The sequence below is a fragment of the Lontra canadensis genome, unplaced genomic scaffold (genome assembly GCF_010015895.1).
Source record: "Lontra canadensis isolate GAN:19392208 unplaced genomic scaffold, GSC_riverotter_1.0 scaffold123, whole genome shotgun sequence".
Taxonomy (NCBI): Eukaryota; Metazoa; Chordata; class Mammalia; order Carnivora; family Mustelidae; genus Lontra; species Lontra canadensis.
In genome coordinates, this window is record NW_022631117.1 from 1,979,238 (window position 1) to 2,001,102 (window position 21,865).

Below are 21,865 nucleotides of genomic sequence, written 5' to 3' on the forward strand. Positions count from 1 at the left end.
TTTTAAAGATGGAAAGATTGAAAATTTCAAACATGCACAGGAGTAGCAAAAATACTATTAATAGAGTGAAATTCCCTATCCTCACTACTCAGCAAAAAATGATCAGTTCAGGCTCTGTCCTAGTTCATGAATAATCCTGTTTGCTCTATTACAGACTTCTTTTTTAATAAATACAAACATTATATAAAATAGTTATTTCAGTAAGTATCTCTTAAAGATAATGACCTAAAAAAAGAACAGTACTTTATCGTACCTAAAACTTCAGCAAGCCCGTAATATGCATCCAGTCAGGTTCAGATTCCTCCAGTTGACTCGTTTCTTTTTTTTTTTCCTTTAAGATTTTTTCTTTATTCATTTGGGAGAGAGAGCACAAATGGTGGGGAGTGGCAAAGGGAGAGGGAGAAGCAAGCTCCCTGCTGAGCAGGGAGCCCGATGTGGGACTTGATCTCAGGACCCAGAGATCATGACCTGAGCTGAAGGCAGGCACCCAACCCACTGAGCCACCCAGATGCCCCCAAGTTGACTCATCTCTTTTTATAACAAGCTTGTTTGCATCAGAATGTAAGATCCATATGTTGTACTTAGTTAATACGCCTCTTGAGTCTGTTTTAACCTGTAGGTTAACCTGGCGGGTTTTTTGTTGACAAAACTGGGTCAATTCATCTTGCAGTGTTTACTGGAGTTTGCCGGTTGCACTCTTCTGGCATTAGCATGTTCTGCTTTCCCCCGCATTTGTGGCAAGGGGATAGTGAGATCTGGAGGCGAATCACAGAAGCCATGGGAGAAATCTCACAGCACATCAGCTCCCATGCTCTCTCTCTTTTTTTTTTTTAATGAGGAACCAGGGCCCAGAAAGGACTGACGTAAGGACACATGGTGTAACTAGAGGCCAGATCAAGATCGGAATTGAGTTCCCCTGATGACTAGCCCCATGTGCTTTAGCTGCCTGGCGGTTTTCAAACCCGGAGCAGCAGTGTTTGTCTCCAGACATTGTCACAGGTGTCAGTTTCACCCTCAGTAAAACATGGATAACAGTAGCTGCCAATCCTGCTGTTCCTGTGAGGATTAAATGAGTGTCTACATGTAAAACAATTTAAAACAGTCCCTAGCCTAGAGTTTTCGGTTTGATAGGTGCTATTCTTACTCTAACGCCCTCCTCCACATAACTTCAGGGCTGGGCTGAGGGCTTTCATACATCGAGACTGTTGAAAACCTGAAGAAAGCTGTGGAGTACCAATTATCTTAAGGGTGTCCGTGAAGTCTGAGTTAGCGAACCATGGGTGTAGGCCACAGATGATTCAGTGACTTTTCTGGAGAGGGTATACTTGCTCTGCCTTGGAGACACAGATCTCAGCTATGATTATTATTCTGGAAACATGAAGCCCTAGTCATCCTTTGTGGCCCTCTCTGCGGCCGTAGCACTCAGTATGACAGCTGGCATCGTGTGGCGTACTACGGATTTCATCTGAAGGGACGTAGTGACTCTGGGCGCTTCCCAAATACTGAAATGATCTATTCGGATATTTTCGTGCTTTTAAGAGAAATTTAAATAGTAAACCGTCTTTCTTCTATAGAGGGAAGAGGCATAGTCTGTTTCTGCTACAGCTTTAAAAGGCGAAAGAAAGGCTCCCATACACCTGCCACCTCCCATCTTAGGGAGGCGCACAGGCCTGTGTGGCAGGGTGACTGCCCCCCAAGTCTTCCTTTTCTCTCGTGTTCTCCTTTGTGGAGACTCTCATACTCTGAGTTTCCAACAGCTTTGTCATTCCTTTGAGTGCAGCTAGGAAGCCTCGCATATCACCCAACATACCATGACCTCCTACCCTTCTTCCGACGGGTGGAAGGTAGCTCCCAGAGACAGTCTAGAAAGACAGGATCCATGCCTGCCTCAGCCCAAATTCAGTGACTCACAAAAGCCTTATGGGCCGGTGGCTGCTGGGCTCTCACTGCAACAATCTTCGGGAAGGGGTGCCTGGGTGGCTCAGTGGGTTAAAGCCTCTGCCTTCGGCTCAGGTCATGATCTCAGGGTCCTGGGATCAAGCCCCACATCGGGCTCTCTGCTCGGCGGGGAGCCTGCTTCCCCCTCTCTCTCTACCTGCTTGTGATCTCTCTCTCCCTCTGTTAAATAAATAAATAAAATCTTTTTAAAAAAAGAATCTTCGGAAGGTGCTTTCCCTATGTCTCCCAGCTGTCTCGAGCTGGTGACTTACCGTGTGGGGGAGTGCTTGTTTCTGAGAAGCAGGCACCTCTTTCCTTCTGCAGTTTTTCTAGAGCAAACAGCACGTTGCATTATGCGTTCCCCAAATTTCAAATTCCTTCCTGCTCCTGGAGATCCGAGTAGGTAAAAGTTACATAATGGCCAAGTTTTCAGAAACCCCCACAGTGCTCAATACCAAGTGAACAAGAATCACTTACATTGATGTTATAAAGATGTTTCTTATCCAGTCAAGCCAAGAGACAGACGTCCTGTATAGTATTGGCAATGGTGTGCTGTATGAGTGCTGGGCTACCTTCCCATCAATGTTAAGAGCAACTTGAGGGGCACCTGGGTGGCTCAGTCAGTTAAGCGATTGACTCTTGATTTCACCTCGGGTCATGATCTCAGGGTGGTGAGATCGATCCCCATATCAGGCTCCTCACTGAGCATGGAGCCTGTTTAAGATTCTCTCTCTTGGGGCGCCTGGGTGGTTCAGTGGGTTAAGCCTCTGCCTTCGGCTCAGTTCATGATCTCAGGGTCCTGGGATCGAGCCCTGCATTGGGCTCTCTGCTCAACGGGGAGCCTGCTTCCCCCTCTCTCTCTGCCTGTCTCTCTGCCTACTTGTAATCTCTCTCTCTGTCAAATAAATAAATAAAATCATTAAAAAAAAAGATTCTCTCTCTCTCCCTCTTCCCCCCGCCACACTCTTTCTTTAAAAAAAAAAAAAAAAAAGAGCAATTTGAAATAGAAGCCCAAAGAATTCCTAGCACAAACCCATCTTCTTTCTGCAGCTCTGCTCCATTCGAAGGAGTCGCTATATTTAACACTCTGACTTGTGCCGAGAAGATTGTGTTATTTTCACAGATTTTGAAGTTTGGACCCATCTACCGTTTATGAAAACATGACTATCCAGTTTGAAACATTATTTGACCCAATTGAAAAACTATAAAGGGTACCCTGAGACCTAAAAAAAGGTTATATTCCCAAGAAGAAATCTTGATTAAAAGAACTACCTTAGCAATTGTAGTTGGAAAGGCCGTGGTAGGTCGGGTCCATCTATGGTGTGCACTGGCGCACCCCCTCACTAACAGATCGAACTCAGGCGTGCTCCTACAGTAGTGTTGCAAAGCTTACCGCACGTTAGAGTCACTGGGGAACTTCAGAACAACCCCAGTGCCCCGCTTATACCTCATGCCAGTTAAATCAGAAGGAGGGTGGGAGTCAGGCATCCGTGTTTTTAAAGATCCCCAAGTGATTCCAGTGCGCCCCGTAGTCTGGGACCCATTATGGTAAGTTTTGGGGGGCTCATTATTTATCAGTGGGACTGACAAAGTCCCATTGTGTGGTTTTTATGTGGGTAGAAATGGACAATATATATAAAACTCTCGGGCCAGCTTACTGACATATAAGAAGTACTCAGTAAGCGGGAGCTGATGGTTTTTGATGATATTATTGTTGTCGGTGGCCAGGATTTTAAACTTAGTGCTTTGACTGTTTACTCAATGCCTTACTTCCGAAGCAATTGCACGGAGATGAACGTGTGGCTGGGGATGGCCCTCCAGTCCTTGGGGACGCCTCGCTTCATTATAACAGGGTCACACCTGTGTGCACTTTTGGCATTTCACCGGGTCTTTAAATAGACAGCCTACAGAGATTCATTAACCTGTGGTTTCTTTTTCCATTTCTCAATAGGAAAATTTCTGGCAATGCCATGCTACAGCTGGGACCCTTCTTATACTGGACGTTTCTAGCTGCATTTGAAGGGACAGTGTTCTTCTTTGGGACTTACTTTCTTTTTCAGACTTCGTCCCTGGAAGAAAACGCAAAGGTAAAAAAATACTTCATTACATCCTGGTATTGTAAGCATGGCTTATTCTTTCTCTGTAGGCACTGGATTTATCATACACATAATCTCGCTGTAATCATTTTGTAAACTTTTTCTTGAGGTACGGTATTTAGTTCTCAGAACTTCTTTAGAACACTAGAAGTATTGAAGTAAGAAACCACTTCCCGTGTGCATGGCTAACTAGAGAGCTTATGTGCAAACCTTCTAGAAGCTTAGCTCGGTTGTAATTTCTAATAGATGAACAGAGTTCTTAGGACTTCAGAATTTAGACCCCTATACTGTTCCTTTTATTTATTTTAAAGATTTTGTTTATTCATTTGATAGAGATCACAAGTAGGCAGAGAGGCAGGCAGAGAGAGAGAGGGAAGCAGGCTCCCCGCTAAGCAGAGAGCCTGATGTGGGGATCGATCCCAGGACCCGGGGATCATGACCTTGAACCCAAGGCAAAGGCTTTAACCCACTGAGCCACCTAGGCGCCCCTCCTTTTTTTTTTTTTTTAAAGTAAACTCTACCCTCCAACGTGGGGCTTGAATTGAGTACCCCAAGATCAAGAGTCGCATGGTCTACTGACTGAGCCAGTCAGGCGCCCCAAGACTTTTCCTGTTTTAGAAGTCTGGCCCCACTCACTTCCTATTAATAGTGGCCTTTTGTGCTTGGAGTTGAAGGGTGTAGCTACCATATCTTTGCAGTGTTTGCCTGATAGTTAAAGGGATGGAATTCCCTTCTCTTCCTCATTCCCTTCCACATGGGAGCATAGTGTTTTCCAGAAACACTGCACTCATCCCATCAGTGCCTTCTTAGCAAGCAACTGCCCAAGTCAGCACGTGCGGTGGGATGATGTTCCCCCAGGCTATGTCCTGGGAGAGCACCGCTGTTGGGGCGAGCTCTTGCCACGGCCACATGGAGAGACTCAAGCCCACCGCTTTACCCATGCTTTCACTGCATTCTTTCTTCACTATTTCTGGGCTTCCTGTTTAATACTTACTCATTCTTTATCATTATAACATGAAGCAAAGCTAAGTTTCAAGAGTGATTTTCTGAGTACAGTAACTCTGTCCAGAAGCAACACAGTCAACATCTGCTATAGAAGTTATAGGCCCAATGAATGTTCTCTTTCTGCTCTCAGAATTAGGTACTACAGTCCAAAACCTTTCCAATTTGGACTAACACAAGTCAGTTTAATATGAATCCCTTAAAATTATTAATCGCTTGGGATGCCTGGTTGACTCGGTCAGTAGAGCATGTGACTCTCGATCTCGGGTTGTGAGTTCATGCCCCCTCGTTGGGCACGGGGCATAGAGGTTACTTTAAAAATCTCAAAGTATTAATCCCCGAGTAACTGTGGAGGAAACACAGCTGTGGTTTAGAGTAGGAGCACATCGCAGCGGACAAGGAGAGGACCCTGTTTAGTCTGCAGGCAGGCCCCTTCGGCCTCCCAAGTCAGCCTTGCCCGTCGGCAAGAAGGGATTAGATTCTGTGATTTCTTGGGTCCCTTTAGCTTTATGGCTGCTCCTGTGACTTTCACGTTTTACTTTATTTTTATTTGGCACCTAAATGATAAAGAACTGACGATTCCTTAACAAGAGTTTGCTGCAGCAAAAATGACAATGAGCGGAAAGACTATCAGTGATGAAATGTAACATCGCATATGAGTTGATCAAATCCTTCTTTTTGCTTCTGTTAATTTTTTATTATTTTTTAAGACTTTTTACATTTCATTTTCTGTTTTAATGTTATGCATTCAGATCTTGACAACATTTGGTAAGATGTGTGCCCTTCATTGCCACAGTTACAGACTTGTACGTGCTCTCTGCTTTTCTCTGATGTGCACATGCTGACAGCTCTAATAGTCACCGCCAAAAAATTAGACTATTTTTAAAATGTGAGTCCATTTGTCTACAGATTAGCCCTCATTTGAGAGCTTTAGTTCTTTACTACTGAGGAAGCCCATATCAAACTCTTGAGAGACATGAATCATTCAAATGACTTGTTTTGATGAACATTACTATTACAGAATCGGGGTTTTTTTTTTGCCTTTATTACACCAGTGTGTTCCCTGTTTGCTACTACATGGAGTAATGGAAGTAAACCCTACCAACCGCAAGTGCATTGTAGCTGTCCAAGAAAGTTGAGGGTCACGGTAAATAAAATCCAACATTTTGGCCTGATCTTTTGATCAGCTATTTCACTAAACATTTTATACCCAAATCTTTAGCGGTTACAGCCAAGATTAAATTTGCCTTTTTTATTTTTGTAAGCAGGCTTGTGTATTCATGGTGCATATAATTGTTGACTGTTTTTCAGGTATATGGAAACTGGACTTTTGGAACCATTGTTTTTACAGTCTTAGTATTCACTGTAACTCTGAAGGTTAGATTTTTATTTATTCAAATATATTTAACGCCATTTTTGTAATTCTTTCTGTTCTCTTTTTTGTCTTCTCTTTACTTGTATTGCAAGTTGTTATTCAAGTCTGAATACTTACTGAAATATGTATGATACTAGATATTTAGACATGTGTATGCTGTTCATGGTCAATTTCTTTCCAGAATATTGTCTGTCCTCTTTGTTTCCATTTTTAAAAAATTCGTACACTATAGTTATGTTGAAAATCTGTTCCTTTTTTCTTCAAGACAGTATAAGTAGTAGATAAACAGTCTCTGACTGTGTGTGTGTTTCCATGTTAAATACTTGAATAGTTTTTAAGATGATCTGTTTACAAACACCAGGCCTTAAAGGAATTGGGAGTACTTAAGACAGTTGAATAGGTATCCATGAGCAAGATATGTGTGCAGAAGAGCTCAGTGGTGATGAATTTTATATAATGTATTTATCACTGAAACTTACCCATATTAGTGATGAAATGCATAACATCATACAGCAGGTAACATACATGAATCATTAGCACACAGCCATGTAATACACTCTGAAGCCTTTCTGAATTCTACCCTTGAGACTTACAAGTTGGGACTCTCTTATACTTGAAAGCATAATCAAATTCTTTTGATGATAATTGCAGTAATAAACACCTCACGTGGGGTCCAGGAATGAGTAAATGAATTCCACTATGCCCAGTGGTCAAAACTAGAATTCTAGAAGTGTGCTTAACAAAGAACCTCTAATCATTTCCCCCTCCAAGTTTTTATTCCTGATTCATTTTTCATACCAAATAGAACTAACATATGTTTGCATTTTTCATCTACTATTTCAGTAATATTGTAGGGCTGCAAAAGAAAATGTTACCATCCGTCTCCATTTAGCCACTTACTAGCTGCTATTTTGGGGCAAGTGACTTCGTTTCTCAGTACCCTCGTTTCTTCTTCTATGATGTGGAGATAAAAGTAGTACCTTCCTCTCTTAGATTTTTGGTGGGAAGTCAATTAGTGAATACACATAAAGCATTCAGAGTGGTGTCTGGCACATAGAATGTGATCAGAACAACAGGATCATGATTTGAAACAGAAGCCTCCCCGCCTTTGTTTCTCCTGGTTTTGCATAGGGCCCTAGGGCTCCCAAGTGGCCTTCGTACTTAAAGTTGGCCTTACTGTAGCATCTTTCCTTGTCCCTCAAAACACATTCACTCTCTCATCTTTGGATGGGTATTATCGTGACCTTCTCCCTAGCAGCACAGAGGTGGGAATTCAAGCCTGGTCTACATTAACAATGTTCTCAACATTCTGTTTATGAACAAAGAAGTTAGAACAGGGGAGTCAAGGACCAGGGTGTCAGAGCAAGCAAAAAAAATGGAGACACCGCCTCCTCTTCAAAAATGAAATGCCCGTGGCCCCGAAATTTTAAACAAGCAGAACAGACCATACTTTTTATTTTTAGATTGCATTTAAAAAATCCCAGGTACCACAATCTAAAGAAACAATCAGCCCGGGCAGAAACACGGGGGGATTAAAATCTAAGGCAACTGAGAATGTTATTCATTTAATAGATTAGATAAGGGCTTTGCAGTTGAAGGACAGACGACATAGGCAGGCCCATGATTCGTTGCTGCACGGTGCCAGGCGTGTGGAGCCGGTTGCCTTTGCATCTAATAATCCCCATCTGTTGTGTTGGAGCTGTCGCCACTCCTTTGTGTAGTTCGTGTGTTCTTCCCAACTAACCCTTCCCTCTCCTACTGCTTTTCAGTATACCTGCCTCCACCAGCTAGGCCTTGTCCTTTGATCATCCGCTTTCCGGCCACTGCCACCCGAGGACTTGGGGCTCCAGGCCGAGCCTATTTCAGTACCTGGATGCCTGCCCTTCCTTCAGCAGCGAGGCAGCGCAGCCGCACACCTACCCACTGACTGCTTGACCAGACCTCCAAGCCTGTCCTTTTGGGTCTACAGGCCTCGGGGCAGAACCTAGCTCCTTCTTACCCTAGCCCTTTGAAAAGTCTCAGTGCTGTTCTTCTTTTAGTTTCCCTCTCTTCTAGTTGCCTGGCCCAAGTGAGGTCTCCCATAGGTACCATACTGTATGCAGTTCTCAGTAGCATAGTGCGTTTACTCCTGGTGTAGCTGGTGCCCATCATGAAATCTCCTGTGTTGTATCTTTTCAGCTCGCCTTGGATACTCGTTTCTGGACATGGATAAATCACTTTGTGATTTGGGGCTCTTTAGCCTTCTATGTATTTTTCTCATTCTTCTGGGGAGGAATTATTTGGTAAGCAGCTGTACATGTGTGAGTAGTATGTGAAATAACAAAGTAGATGTCCATATGTGTACATTGTCTATGCAAACATTCATTCAACTTTTAAAGCGTTAATTGTACAAGATGGCAGGTCTTCAGTATTAATGGGCTGGAAGTTAATTTCAGGTAATGATTTCAAATGCAAGTATATCGAATTACACGAGTTATTCAAAAGCCCTCCTTTCTGGTAGCCCCTGTCCAGATCTTTCCACGTGAAGGTACGTGAACCTCTGTCTGTACAGTGCTAGCATGCCCTTCCATGGGGTTTCCAGTGGAAATATCCTCTAAAGTTTCTAGAGGAGACAATGGCGGTAGATACACTATTAGCCATTTGGATTCCATTCTCTCTTCATGGTATATCACTGTCAATCTTGTCGCTATATTTGTGCTCAAGGTTAAGAATATATACTACTTAATATTCAGAGGCTTATATCTTAAAATCCCATCTTATTGTTTTGGGTGGGGGTAAAGGCAGACTCTGCAGTGTGGCCTTGAAGTTGATTGAGTTCATCTTTGTTCAGATGTTTATCCAGAATCTGCCGTGTATGAGGCACTCTGGGAAACCAAGATAATAATAGACAATGAATAGACTGTACCCCTCCCTCTAGGAGATTAGGATACAGGGCGAGAGACACAGAGCTGTGATTGGGAGAGTCATAAGGAATGAGAATAGGTTAGATGGTCATCTCCTCTTATTCCCAGACGCCTGTATTTTGGTTTTTGTTTGTTTGTTTGTTTTTTAAAGATTTTATTTATTTATTTGACAGACAGAGATCACAAGTAGGCGGAGAGGCAGGCAGGGAGAGAGAGAGAGGAGGAAGCAGGCTCCCCGCTAAGCAGAGATTCTGTTGTGGGTCTCGATCCCAGGACCCTGGGATCATGACCTGAGCCGAAGGCAAAGGCCTTAACCCACTGAGCCACCCGGTGCCCCCGCCTATATTTTTTTAAAGATCATAGGTGTTTTCGTGAATCAGTGGCTTCTCCTGACAAGGAAGCCAGCAGCAGAGAGCATGGCTAGGGGAAGCCATAGGGTGAGATTCTGGGAGTGTTATTTTCTCACTGGTTTGAGCAACACACGTACAAAACATTCCATGTTATCCGTGTTTGTTGTCCCCTGAGACCTAATTAGAAAAAATGCTTACTGTTTTTGAAAAGCTTTTAAAATAAGCCTTCAGAAATAAAAATATGATGGGACGCCTGGGTGGCTCAGCTGGTTGGACGACTGCCTTCGGCTCAGGTCATGATCCCGGAATCCCGGGATCGAGTCCCGCATCGGGCTCCCAGCTCCACGGGGAGTCTGCTTCTCTCTCTGACCTTCTCCTTGCTCATGCTCTCTCTCACTGTCTCTGTCTCAAATAAATAAATAAAAATCTTTAAAAAAAAAGAAATAAAAATATGAAATGCCTCATCACTTAAGCAGTTCCAGAAAGTGTAATCACACATATATTGGGCACCTACAGAGGTAATTACTGAAGCAGTGAGGCTGACAGAAGTCTCTGTTTTCTTTAATAATATGCAAGTTAATCAAAGTTGATTAACCAAATGTCATATATAGTTGTAACTCTGCCCAGAGCACCATAGTTCTGTCTATAAATCTGTGTAATCAGCATCTGAACTCCTACAAAATTTCCACAAGAATGTTTCTAGCAGACTAGTTTCTCTTACCACAGTCTATTACTTATTGATTAAAATAAATGCTTCAAATGATTAGGACATTGTCACACCTGTTTCTAGTCATTAGCGATACTTACTAAAAATGAAATACATCTATTTTTATTTTGTTGCCTCAAGTAGAGCTGAGTTGAGCTACTACATGAATATGAAATTACAGAGCAGCCACCAAAATATGACCAGAAACGGTCTGAGACTTCAGCCGAATGCTGGTTTCAGCTAATATCTCTGGACACATTGAGCCCTAAGGCATTGCGACACACGGCTCTAGGGTTCAGCCGTGAGAATGATAATTTCTGAGCTCCAAACCCAATCCAAGAACACTATCTTGTGTTTTTTCCTTTTCCCCTGTAAAGCACCGTAGGTGTCAGTATATGGAAAAAGTGAGAGCTACAGGGCAGGGAAAACAAACAAAAAAAAAAAAAAAAAGGAAAAGAAAAATCTAGAGCTATTAATCACAGAGTTTTGTGAGACTTTGTGGAGTAGGACTATTTGTTAGTTGTCTACTGACCCCTTATTATGGTCAATTAACTGCCTAGAAAATAAGTCCGGGTGCCCTTCATAATTAGAGTGAGGGTAGAGTTCTGCAGAATTCTCTTTTCGATGGTAGGGTCCCTGGAAAACCTTTTTAGCCCAGACCTGCTAGAATTCTCCATCTCACTGTTCTGCTCATTTCCTGTGCCATACTCCAGTCCCCATACACCTAGAGCCAAAAGCTTAATTCTATTATGTTATATAAGAGTGCACAAACATCAATTTTTTTTTAACCGGAAACCAGTTTATCTTCAGTTAGCCCAACAGGTAATCTAATAAATGAGACAACCAGTTATCTGCCTAGAGCTCCTGATCCAAGGAGAGCCTGTTGTGCGGCCCAAGCCTAGTCCGTCACTTCGCACTTCCTCCCCCTCTGCTTCCAACAACGTTGAGCCTAGTGAGGCTCTCTGTGGCTCGGGGAGGCTGGCCGTGCTGTTCTGCGGCCACCAAACCGTTGAGTGGTTGACTTAGAATGAAATCCCACATCAGAACGAGGAGTCCTAGATTTCTGGACTCCAAGACTTAATGTCCTATTAGCATAACTCCTCTGCCAACCTACTTGGCACACACTGGATACCCAGTATATATTTTAGGATAAGAATGGTAGAGAGAGAAGCTCAACGGCCATATCTGTCTTGATGTAGAGTTTGGGGGGGCGTGTAGCATATAAAATGTCTTTTAAATTTCTGAATGTAGAGCACAGTCCATTCTCCTATTAACAAAACAGCTGAGGAAATAAAATGCTTATTAGCATAAAAATCAACCACTGCTCTTGACTGTCTTTGAAGCTCCAGTATTTTCTAACGCAAATACATATTCTCCCGTTGCCAGTTTTAAAGTTGATTGCTTGGTTGTTTTCAAGTGAGATGCGTTTTACTGTCCTTCTTCCCCTTTAATTATCATTCCTTTTTTCCCCTAAACATTTAGTAAATGAAATCTGTTCAGTACTTTTGGGATATTCTTAAAGAAAATTATTTCTATTGATGTGTGTCATTAGAAGAGTCCCTTTAAATACAAAAGATAGTTTCAATGACACATCTGTGTCCTATGACAACTAATTTCTTTTCCATTGTGTGTTTTCTTTCCACTCTAGGCCTTTTCTCAAACAACAGAGAATGTATTTCGTATTTGCTCAAATGCTGTCTTCTGTATCTACATGGTTGGCCATAGTTCTTCTAATATTTATCAGCCTTTTCCCTGAGATTCTCCTTATAGTATTAAAGAATGTAAGAAGAAGAAGTGCCAGGGTAAGAACTAAGTTTATATTTTGTAAGTTGATGTTTGGAAGGGGCTTCAGTATCTGCCGTGGACGAAAAATTTTGTTTAGAGATTTGCGTTAGTTACAGCATGTTAAACCCCTCCTTACAGGTTCATCACTTAATTTCCTCTTCTGCATAAAAAGTATAGTAAAAACTTCGTTATCCAATGCAGGTGGTAAGTAGATTCCTTAATAGTGTTCTATGTGACCTGTAGCAATCCATATGGAGCATTTTATATGCTCCATATGGAGTTTTAAGTGGAAAAAAATGGGGTGTTTTTTTTTTTTAGCCTAGAATTTTCACACCAGGAATTTCCACACCAACATTCCAGCTTTAACCTTAGAAATTTCCCTGTGGGTTGTTTGCAGATACTTTTTTTTCAGTTGATAATCCCAATTTGCTTCTTTCAAACCTTTCCCCTTCCTTTAATTATAGTGCTGCTTAATCTCTGTGTTGCTTCTAGCCCTGTCTGTCCAGCAGTATATTTGAACCAAAGAGAATTCCCCGGATGTGATTTCTGCATCCTTAAGCTTCCTGAACACACTTGTAAAAATTAAGATAGTTTTATGAGTGTGTTTTTCTTTTTGCTGCTTAAATTGTAGATTTCTTGTGGGAATGAGAAGTTATTACCCTCTGCCAGCCTAATTGATACCTTTTAAACATTTCTATAAAGTCTTTAAGGTGAAAGGGGTAGACTAGCTTGGAAGAGGGAACTTCTGGCAACTTTTAACCAACAGGTGAATTAAATATGTCCTGTCCCTGCCAACACTTAACTCATTTGCCAGACAGAACCCTTGTTTTCATCCTCTCAACACCAACGGATTGTGTGGCCTGTCCGATGCAATATTTTCAGGAAATAGTCTCGGGTTTATCTGCCTGACCTATTCGATCAAATTTGCCAGCCAGTGTAGCCACAAAGCTGGCTTGTCTGATTTGGGTTGTGGCCTGTTGATTGGATAGAATCCCATGGTGGGCAGCATGTAGATGTAGGGCACTAAAACGGTTATAATGAGAACATCTTTAGGGACTAGCTGTATGAAAGAGGACCTTTGCGATCAGTAAGGCAGTATGAGCCCCAGTCAAGAGCAGTAGATGACCAGTGGCATAAGCCACACTGAGTTGGGTGTACAGAGCCGATCCCTGTACAGTTAGGTGGTCAGAACGGCCTTCACTCACTGCTTCTGCATGTCTGGGGGGTGGCACTGCACCCAATAACATGAGCCTACTCTCTAATCCTTCCATAGACCCCTGACTAACTCCCTCCAGCCTGGCGTTTGGTCTTAGGATGGGCAAGTGGCATTTACTTGCCTGCATAGACCTTAACATCAGTTGAACAGGGGTAGAACAGATACGATATAACAGGTTTTTCCCAGAACAGCTCAAGTAGCCATTTATATCAAGCCAAATAAAAAAAATGTCCCTGGAAGAAGTGGTTTGGTGCCTTGTAATAGACAAGTTTGTGGGAAGGATCTCTGGGGCGCTCTTCTGTTCCCCTTGTTTGAGAGTATGCTCCGAAACGTTTTTCCTATTTGGGTTAATGGAGCTCATGCTAAGTAATGGCTCACACCCGGCTTCCTGCTCTAAAGATGGTACCAAAATCTCCGACATCAAAACCTTCAAACAAACCATCTTAGTCTCTTCCTGAGGCCCTTTCTTTTAGAACCAAAATTAGACACTGGCTGGAGGTGACCTGTACAGAAACTAAATGGAGAGTTGCCGCAGAGCAGTCACGGACAAAGACATACAACATTTTCTTGCCATGCAGACAGGAGATTCCAAACTTGGGTCAAAAGCATGAGGTTCAGCATGAGATTTCTTTGCCATGGGTTGTTATGTTCATGATAGGAATTCTAGCGTCTGTGCTATAGCTTGGCATGCTGGTGTGCTACAACAAATCAGGGAGATTTCCATGATCACCGTCATTCATTCGATCATTCATTCATTTCTTCCTACCCTCATGGAACCAGAACATGTGTCAAACCACCTACTGATGAACATCTCTCTTTACATCCAATGTCTGAAAGGCTGAATGGTTTTTCAGACTCTGTGGGATTTTTGAGAGTTGCAGATGAGACAAAAAGTTGTGGGCACTCAGCAGCGCTGCCTCCCTTCCCCCTCCCTTTGTGAGAAACTGCAAGAGCAAACCAGTGCATATGAATGCATAAAGGCCAATGGAGACGTGCCATGTCACTTGTGTTTACATAAGGCCCTGCTGGGCCATATCAAAGAGGCAGAGGCCACTTTGAAGATGAAGAAGAAAGACCATCTTCATCACCAGCAGTCTGATGTCCAGGGCGACTTCCTACTTGGTTTAAATATCCCTTGCTAAGGCATTGGCCTCCCTTTGAAAGGGAGGCAAAAAATTCTTTTACAGTGGGTCAGCCTTAAACCTGACAGGCTCCCCAGCGGGGGAAAGTATGTGTCCCTACCTAGAGACGGAAGAGTCTCCCCCTTGACTTCATCCAGCTAGCATCTTGGATCCTTCGTGCACAAAACCAGAAATAACCTGTGGCGACTGGGCTGCCCGTCCTGTCCTCCTGTGGGTCTTGGCGGCTGCTTTCAAAAGGGAACTCAGCAGTGGGTAGTGAAAATGTCTCTGGCATTTGAAAACGAAGCTAAGCCATTTACATTCAACAATTTTAGAAGCAGCCTTCTGTTAGGTTCCATTCAATTCACACATTGCCTGAGGGTCCACTATAAGTTAGCTACTATACTAGGTCTCGGGAATTCAGGGATGAGTCAGATGTGGCTCCAGCTCACAGGGAGCTCTCTCTAGTTAAGTTATAAAGGGGATTTATACGGAGCTTTTCTGTAGGCAGGTATAAAGCAATACACTCAATGGTACGGCATGTTGTGTTGTAACACATCTGAGCCATTTCAAGTCACGACATCCTGAAGCTGCCAGTGAGAAGGCTGGTATGGCAGCCTCCCTGCCGCCCCACCCCAGCTGAGCTCTGTCATGATGTCAGCATTTTTGAGAATTCTAGTTGCTTCGAAAATGGGCTCCCTCGATCATTTAATTCAAAGGTTACTTTAAGCTACCTGTTCCTCAGTTATCTTTTCAGCAGTGCGGTTAAGTTTTGAGCTAAAATCCCAGCATTAAGGATCATAAGGCTTTTCTTTAGCTTCTAAATTGACAAACGTACGTCACCGTGCTGCTGACAGGATATGGTGAAACCGCCATTGAGCACCAAACAGTGGAAGAGCAAGATAACACTTTAAAGGAAATACGAAGTTTAGGATTTCTGGTATTTCAAAAAGTTGTGTCGCTTCCTAGCCCAGTCGTGGGGCTCTCCATAATCAGTCAAGTAACACCTGAACTTTCTGGCCAACCAGTAAATACCACTTCCCGTTTCCAGTGGAGGACTTTTCCTCATAACTTCATGGAAGTTTAACCACATAAACTACCGCTGTCAGAAGGGAGGCTTGACTTTGCCTCCTAGACCCCAGGGATACCGTAAGCCAATGGGAACGGACCTAGCAGCGTGGCCATGCCTAGCATGGGATGTCTGCACAAACAAGAAGAAATAATTCCATTCTGGAGGAAGCTCTTTCAGAGTGGAAGACAGGCAAAGCGAGAGCGTCAGCTGTCTGAGCAAATTCCCAGAGAAAGCCCGTTGACGATTTTGGAGAATGGAGCCTTCCACCTTTAATAACAGTGGTGCAAGGCTGATGACTGTTGCGAATCTGACAGTGTTGCGTACAACTGTGGGTTCTAAGGCTAAAAGCCCTGTTGACTGGATCAGACAAAAAGTTGAATCCTAACATCGTGGCTGTTGAGATGGACCTTTATGCATTGGCCTCTTTGACATACTGCTCATGGAGCCTGAGCTGGTGTCAAAAGCTCTCTAGATGACCGCAAAAGAATGTGGAAATTTCATCATCTCGCTTCCTTCTCTCCTCTCCCCACTCCACCCCTGCCACCACCACTTGCTGGCTCTATCAGTTTTTGATTGCTTCCGATGCTCTTTCCATGCCCTCCACTGCCTTCTGTGCTTTCATATTCCCTCTCTTTTTCCTTTATGAACTAACCTAGTCTATGAACTCCTAAAATCTCTGCTTCCTAGAAGTACTTTTATCTCGGACGGTTGGATGGAAGGTTTTGAGTGCACCAGAATGTGCTTATAGCGGCAGTCTCAAATAATTAGGCTCGTATATCAAACGTGGGGGTGGGGGACTTGGTGCCACATTAATCTTGTTGCAAGACTTTGGCCCGCAAAATAGAAGGCAGAACAATTTAATTTTTTTTGTCAGAAACGATTTCGTTCTCTAGGATTTATCAATTGGTCATTTGCATGTTGCCAACATGTCACCAACTTTATTTAAGTTAAAATATGAACAGGAAAAAATATATAATTATGTTAAAACATATGTGAATAAGTGAAAAAGTATTTGCCTTTAAAAGTTTTATTGTTTATTAGATTCTGCTAGATGCATATGATACTTTAGCTGGTTTCTTTTTTTTCACACCTATTTTCATTAGTCACTAAGTAGATAACATGGGTAATCGTAATTAGCAGAATTGTTAAACTCATCGCTGTAGTTGACCACTCATTTTCTGTTTTGCTTGGGCAGTGCCAAAACCAAGTCTGCATATCAGCTTAAAACTTCAGGCATGGAGTAAGAAGGCAAAATGATAACCTGTTGGGTTTTCTGATTAAACTTTAAGTTACCAGTTTTTACCTTTTCTAGGCATTTTGAAGGAGAAATTCATAGTTCCTTAGCCTACCCTTTTAAAGAGGGATCCATAAGAAACGGGGGAAACCAACCAAATTATGTTAGAATAACGAAAGTCAAGCATGGGTCCAGCAGTAAATGGGACTAAAATGTGGTTTCACCAGAGGTCTTCCCATGGTGCTAGTTTTATTAGGCTTTTAACCTGTAAGGCCCAAGAGCAGTCCCTCCGTATCGTATCTGTGCAGTTGGATAGGAGAGAGAGTGCTTCACGCTTAGATTAGTGATGGACCCTGGACACAGCTCTCTGACCAGTGTCTTTGGACAATGTAGGTTAGTGAATTAATGACTGGAAATAAGCCTTATCTTAATGAGAAGCATATTTTTAAATTACTTTTATTTAAAATAGTCAATCTTCCCATTAACAAAATGATTCGAAACTGGTGAACAAAACTAGTAGCTTGCACATACAACAGAGACTGGTCCCAACTCTAACTCGACTGTTACAGAGAGTAATGCCTTCAAAACTAACATGCCATTTCGACTTCGAATTCTCAGGGTTTCTTTTTAAATGTCTTACATTTCAAAGAATATTTACTTTTTTTTTTGATTTCTGCATTTCTCTTTCTTCTACTGCAATTTTCCACCCTTTGTGCAATTGTGAACAAGGTAACGAAACGCCTCCCTTCCTCAGGAACATCTACTATCTTCATGCTTTCTCAAACTTCCAGCAATCACAGTTTCTCTTGGAGTGAATAAGGTGATTTCCTTTCTTAATGTACCAACTTGCTTGCATTCTCATTTGCTTGACACCATTTTCTGACTCTATGAAAATTGACTTCTCATTACTCATTTTTATATCCTCTATTGATGCTTAAGAGTATTTGGTCATTTTCCTTTAATCATTTGTTCACCTTCTCAAACCGTCACACTGGAGAGGAAGTGATTTTCAAACACTTGGACCGGACGCCTCTAGTCCCATTGATTCCTGGTGCGCAGGAGACGCCACGGCTTGTCAGAGCAAATCTGTTCACCAAGACAGGAGTAGTTTTGCACAAATTTCTCTCTATTCAGTACACTTACAGCACTAGCACAACTCTCAGAGGTGTTCACCAAAAGGATGGTAAGGTTTACTAATCAAACCATATTGACTCATCTACCACATAACCAACCGACCGGTGTCATTTCCAAAACCCCAGTTCGCCATATACTACTAATACCTGCATACTTCTGCCATGAAAAGAATTCAATTTGAGTTGGAGACTCGCTTAGGTCTTTCAGTGTGCTCATTTAAATGTTATGCATTTGCTATAGTGTAATCATTTCTGCTTTAGGCCAAAAGAGTAGTCTATAGGAAATGATTTTTTTTTCTTCTACGTTTTTATCACCAGGTAGGTTAACCAGTCTTCAATTGCTTTAAGTATCTTTACCTCACTATTACAGAGAAATCTGAGCTGTAAAAGGGCATCTGACTCATTATCCGCCAGACCTTCAGTCAGACCTCTTCTTTTACGAACATTCTCAGACGAATCTAATATATTGTAACAGGTACCTAGTGTTAAACAAGCGGGCTGGCTTTTAAAGAAACAGATTAACAGCATTATAAAGAAAAAAAATGAAAATACCACTCTCTAAATTTTCTCTGCTGTTGGTGTGGTGAACTTTCTACGATTCTTTACAAAAAATATAAAGATGCATTACTTGGAATATGGGAAAATCTATAGTTGAAATTTGTTAAGCCCCCAAATAAAATGCTAGGCATTTTGCAGAGCTTGAAGGACAATAAAATCCTTTGAATTTGTAAGGGGCAAGTTGTCGTGGTGGTGCCATCGTTAATACTGATCGGGAAATACCGTTTTGATTTTAAAAGAGCATTTAGAAAATTGAAAATAAATATTCCAAAATTGCATCTGTATAATAATCAAGTCGATTTAGCATTGCATGTCCTTTTGGGAAGTATGTGGAAATAATCCAGTGTGTTTGTACCTCCGTGTGCCGTGTCTGTGTGTTTGCAGGTATATACCTAATGTACTCGTAAATGTCTGATCCCCAAAATTAATGAACCAATCTAATCACTTTTTTTAATGTCAAGTTTTATTCAAGCTCAATGTTTCTACTTTTCAGAGGTAAAGGTAAACTCTCTCCTAGCTATTCAGGGGGATGCTAGCGTAACTCTGTAGAATGCTTCAGGACTAATTTTTCCAAAAATGAGTCCATTCATTTTATAACCTATTGGTTCATTACCACTCCCACCACCCCCACCCCCCGCAAAATAGCCGGGAGGAATGGATATGCCATGGGAAGAGTCCTTGAACTCGGAACGACTCCTCCGAGTGTATTTTGTTTCTCACTACAGGGCCCTCTGTCATCCCAGACTTTGAGAGGCCCTTTACCCACCCATAGGAATTCAGAGTAATTGATTTGTCTGCAAGCTTACCAGCTTGAAAGAAACTCCGTACAGCTTAGGGCGGGGCCCTCTTTCATGCACACATAAAAATTAGTGATCATCAGGAATGAAACTGCAGTTCGCTTCTCTTTGGAGCTAACAAGTGTGAGTCCTCCTCAAAGGCCCATGTTTTCATCAGCTGTCAACTCCCCCGCCCCCGAGCAAAGAGTAAAAACTAGGCTGATGGCATGAAAACATTGGTTCTTCTATCTCCTACGCTTCATCCATGGCATTCTTTCAGAAGCAGACTTATTTTGCCCCAGTCAGCATCCTTTCTCCCCATTTTGAGCGACTCATCCTGCTTGTATCTTCCCTTAGTAATGAGCCGCTTCCCAGTAGCTTTCAAAGTCTTTGACCCTTTTGTCCCAGATGGCCTTGTCCTAAGCTGTACGGTGTGTGTTAGCTATACTGTTTCCAGCTAATTCTGTATCCCCCTGGATTGCTTTCTTTAGCTTGGCCTGTGGTTTGGGAGACCAGGCTGGGTAGCAGACACTCCTTCTGCTTTTGGCCTCTCCAGGGCCTGAAATCCTACAATGACAAAGGATGAGGAACATGGAATTGAGGACGTTTATTATTGACACAGTTGTTGTATTTTTAACGTAGTTGTTTATTCCACAAATAACTTTTCATGTAGCATTTTTCCTCTGAGGAAAATATTTGGCAAGTAGTTCAGCCACCAAGTTAGTCCCTTGTTGAGAGAACTGTGTGACTCCTTTTATAAGTTAGTTCTCAGTGTGAACAGCAACCTGCTTTTGCTTAGGCTTGGTCACCATAACCCTGCTACTTGAAGAACTCTTGGGAAAACAGGGAACATGAAGGAAATGGAATGTGTTCTAGAGGATTTCTAGTCCAATCATGGCAAGGAAGGTACACCAAAATGGGAGGAAAACCGCATACCCCTTAAGGCCCTCCCCAACTCCTGTCTCACAAGGTTGGATTTGAGAGTGGAGAATGAAAGTTAGGCTCCCTCCCAAGACCAGAGACTTCCACTTCTCAACATAGCTGATTTATACTCTGTGATCATTTGGCCTACCACGTCCTGGCCCTCTAATAGCATTTGATAATGTTCAGAGGACAGAGAAGAGTCTACAAATTTCGGGATGTTTCTCTGGTTGGTTTTCTAAAAAGATGATGAATGAGAAAAACAGAAGCATCCACTGAGCCATAGATAACCTGATCTACCAAAAAGAAAATGAACTTCAGCATTATATGGGGAAGAAACATGTTTCTTTCGGTAAAGGAAAAATACATCTACAACAGCCTTTCAAAACTGAGTGTGTCTTTAGACTTCCTCTGTCAAAAGTTACACATCCTCAAAACACCGTAATCCATCCATTCATTCAACAGGCCCGAGTCCCTGCTGTGTTCCAGACACTAGTCTAGGAGCTGGAGATAGGAAAGTAGAATGACCCTGTTTTCAGGGAGCTCACAGACTAGAGCGTCCTTGTGGGAACAGTGACAAGAGAGCCCTGGAGCATGCCAAAAGCAAAAAGCAAGTCTGAATCTCTTCAGCTAACAAATGAAGAAAGCATTAAAAACTGGTCATTGTGTCACTTTTTTTTTCCTCTGCATGTGAATAAAACTTGGCACTTTAAGATCGTTCCTTTACTTACATAACAAAATTTACTACTTGATTTATTTTTGAAAATGCTAAACAGATGGTTTCACATTATCGTTAAAATAACCCTTTTAACTCTGTATATTTTAAATTTTTCAGAATCCGAATCTTGAGCTGCCTATGTTATTGTCCTACAAGCATATTGACAATGGTTACAGCTAAAAAAGAAAGCAGGAAGAAACAACTACAAAAAGTTATCATCTCAGGATACTCAATATGCAACAAATTAAACCACTCTCTTATGTCTAGGGTTCAGAATCAATGTCCATTAAAATACCAAATGACTCTCTTAAGCATTTACAGTTATTGTTAAGTAGCCGTTATGGCCAAAGCTCTAAGTTAAGAATCATGTGAAAGTTGAAAGCACGAATAATTAGAATTTCTGGCTTTAGATAGAGTAACATAACTACCAAATGGGTGCTCCTTTAACCCATGAACTCTGTGAATGGATCTGAACATAATAGTATAAAGTAGAAGTCATACAACGGGAATGAATAGACTTTGCTAATCTTAATTTTTTTTGCCTGGCGGAAGAAATAGGCTGTTTGGATCACATTTCTTGTTCCTGCTGAATGATGGTCTTAAATTATTTTTTCAAACACATGAAAGGAATACTTGAACATATGAGAAGACTAAATGGTATCAGTGCATCAGAATAGTCAACCTTTGTGTTCACCCACGTGCTCATTTTGTCTCCATAGAATATCCTTTGTCCCCCCCGCCCCCACAGAAAAAACCTTGAGCCCTTATGGGGAAAGAATGTTCACCCTGGATATTTTTGTGAGAATCCAAAAAATTGCTTATTTTAGTTTTGTCCTTCTGAATTAAATCCTATTTAATGGGTATGTGGCTACTAGATTTGAAAAGAAGACCTTTCCAGTCGCTTAGTAAGTAGCCCGTCCAGGCAGTTAAGAGGTAACAGATTTTTCCAGTATCAGTTTTA

The 21,865-nt window shown here is 42.0% G+C and overlaps 1 protein-coding gene across 7 annotated transcripts in view; it reads left to right on the top strand.

Moving 5' to 3' along the window:
* ATP11C (ATPase phospholipid transporting 11C) overlaps positions 1–21,658 on the top strand; it is a 179,337-nt gene extending 157,679 nt beyond the window's left edge. For 2 of the 7 annotated variants that reach the window (XM_032841420.1, XM_032841419.1), the window contains exons 25-30: positions 3,890–4,025; positions 6,348–6,413; positions 8,590–8,693; positions 12,019–12,172; positions 18,302–18,406; positions 21,022–21,658. In XM_032841420.1, coding sequence (XP_032697311.1) covers positions 3,890–4,025; positions 6,348–6,413; positions 8,590–8,693; positions 12,019–12,172; positions 18,302–18,403 — 562 coding nt within the window. In that variant the 3' untranslated portion in view covers positions 18,404–18,406; positions 21,022–21,658. Of the gene's footprint in view, positions 1–3,889; positions 4,026–6,347; positions 6,414–8,589; positions 8,694–12,018; positions 12,173–12,293; positions 12,360–17,527; positions 17,619–18,301; positions 18,407–21,021 lie in introns of those variants that run through there. The other 5 variants (XM_032841424.1, XM_032841421.1, XM_032841425.1 and 2 more) reach the window with 5 other exon arrangements.
* The last annotated feature ends 207 nt before the right edge of the window (positions 21,659–21,865 follow it).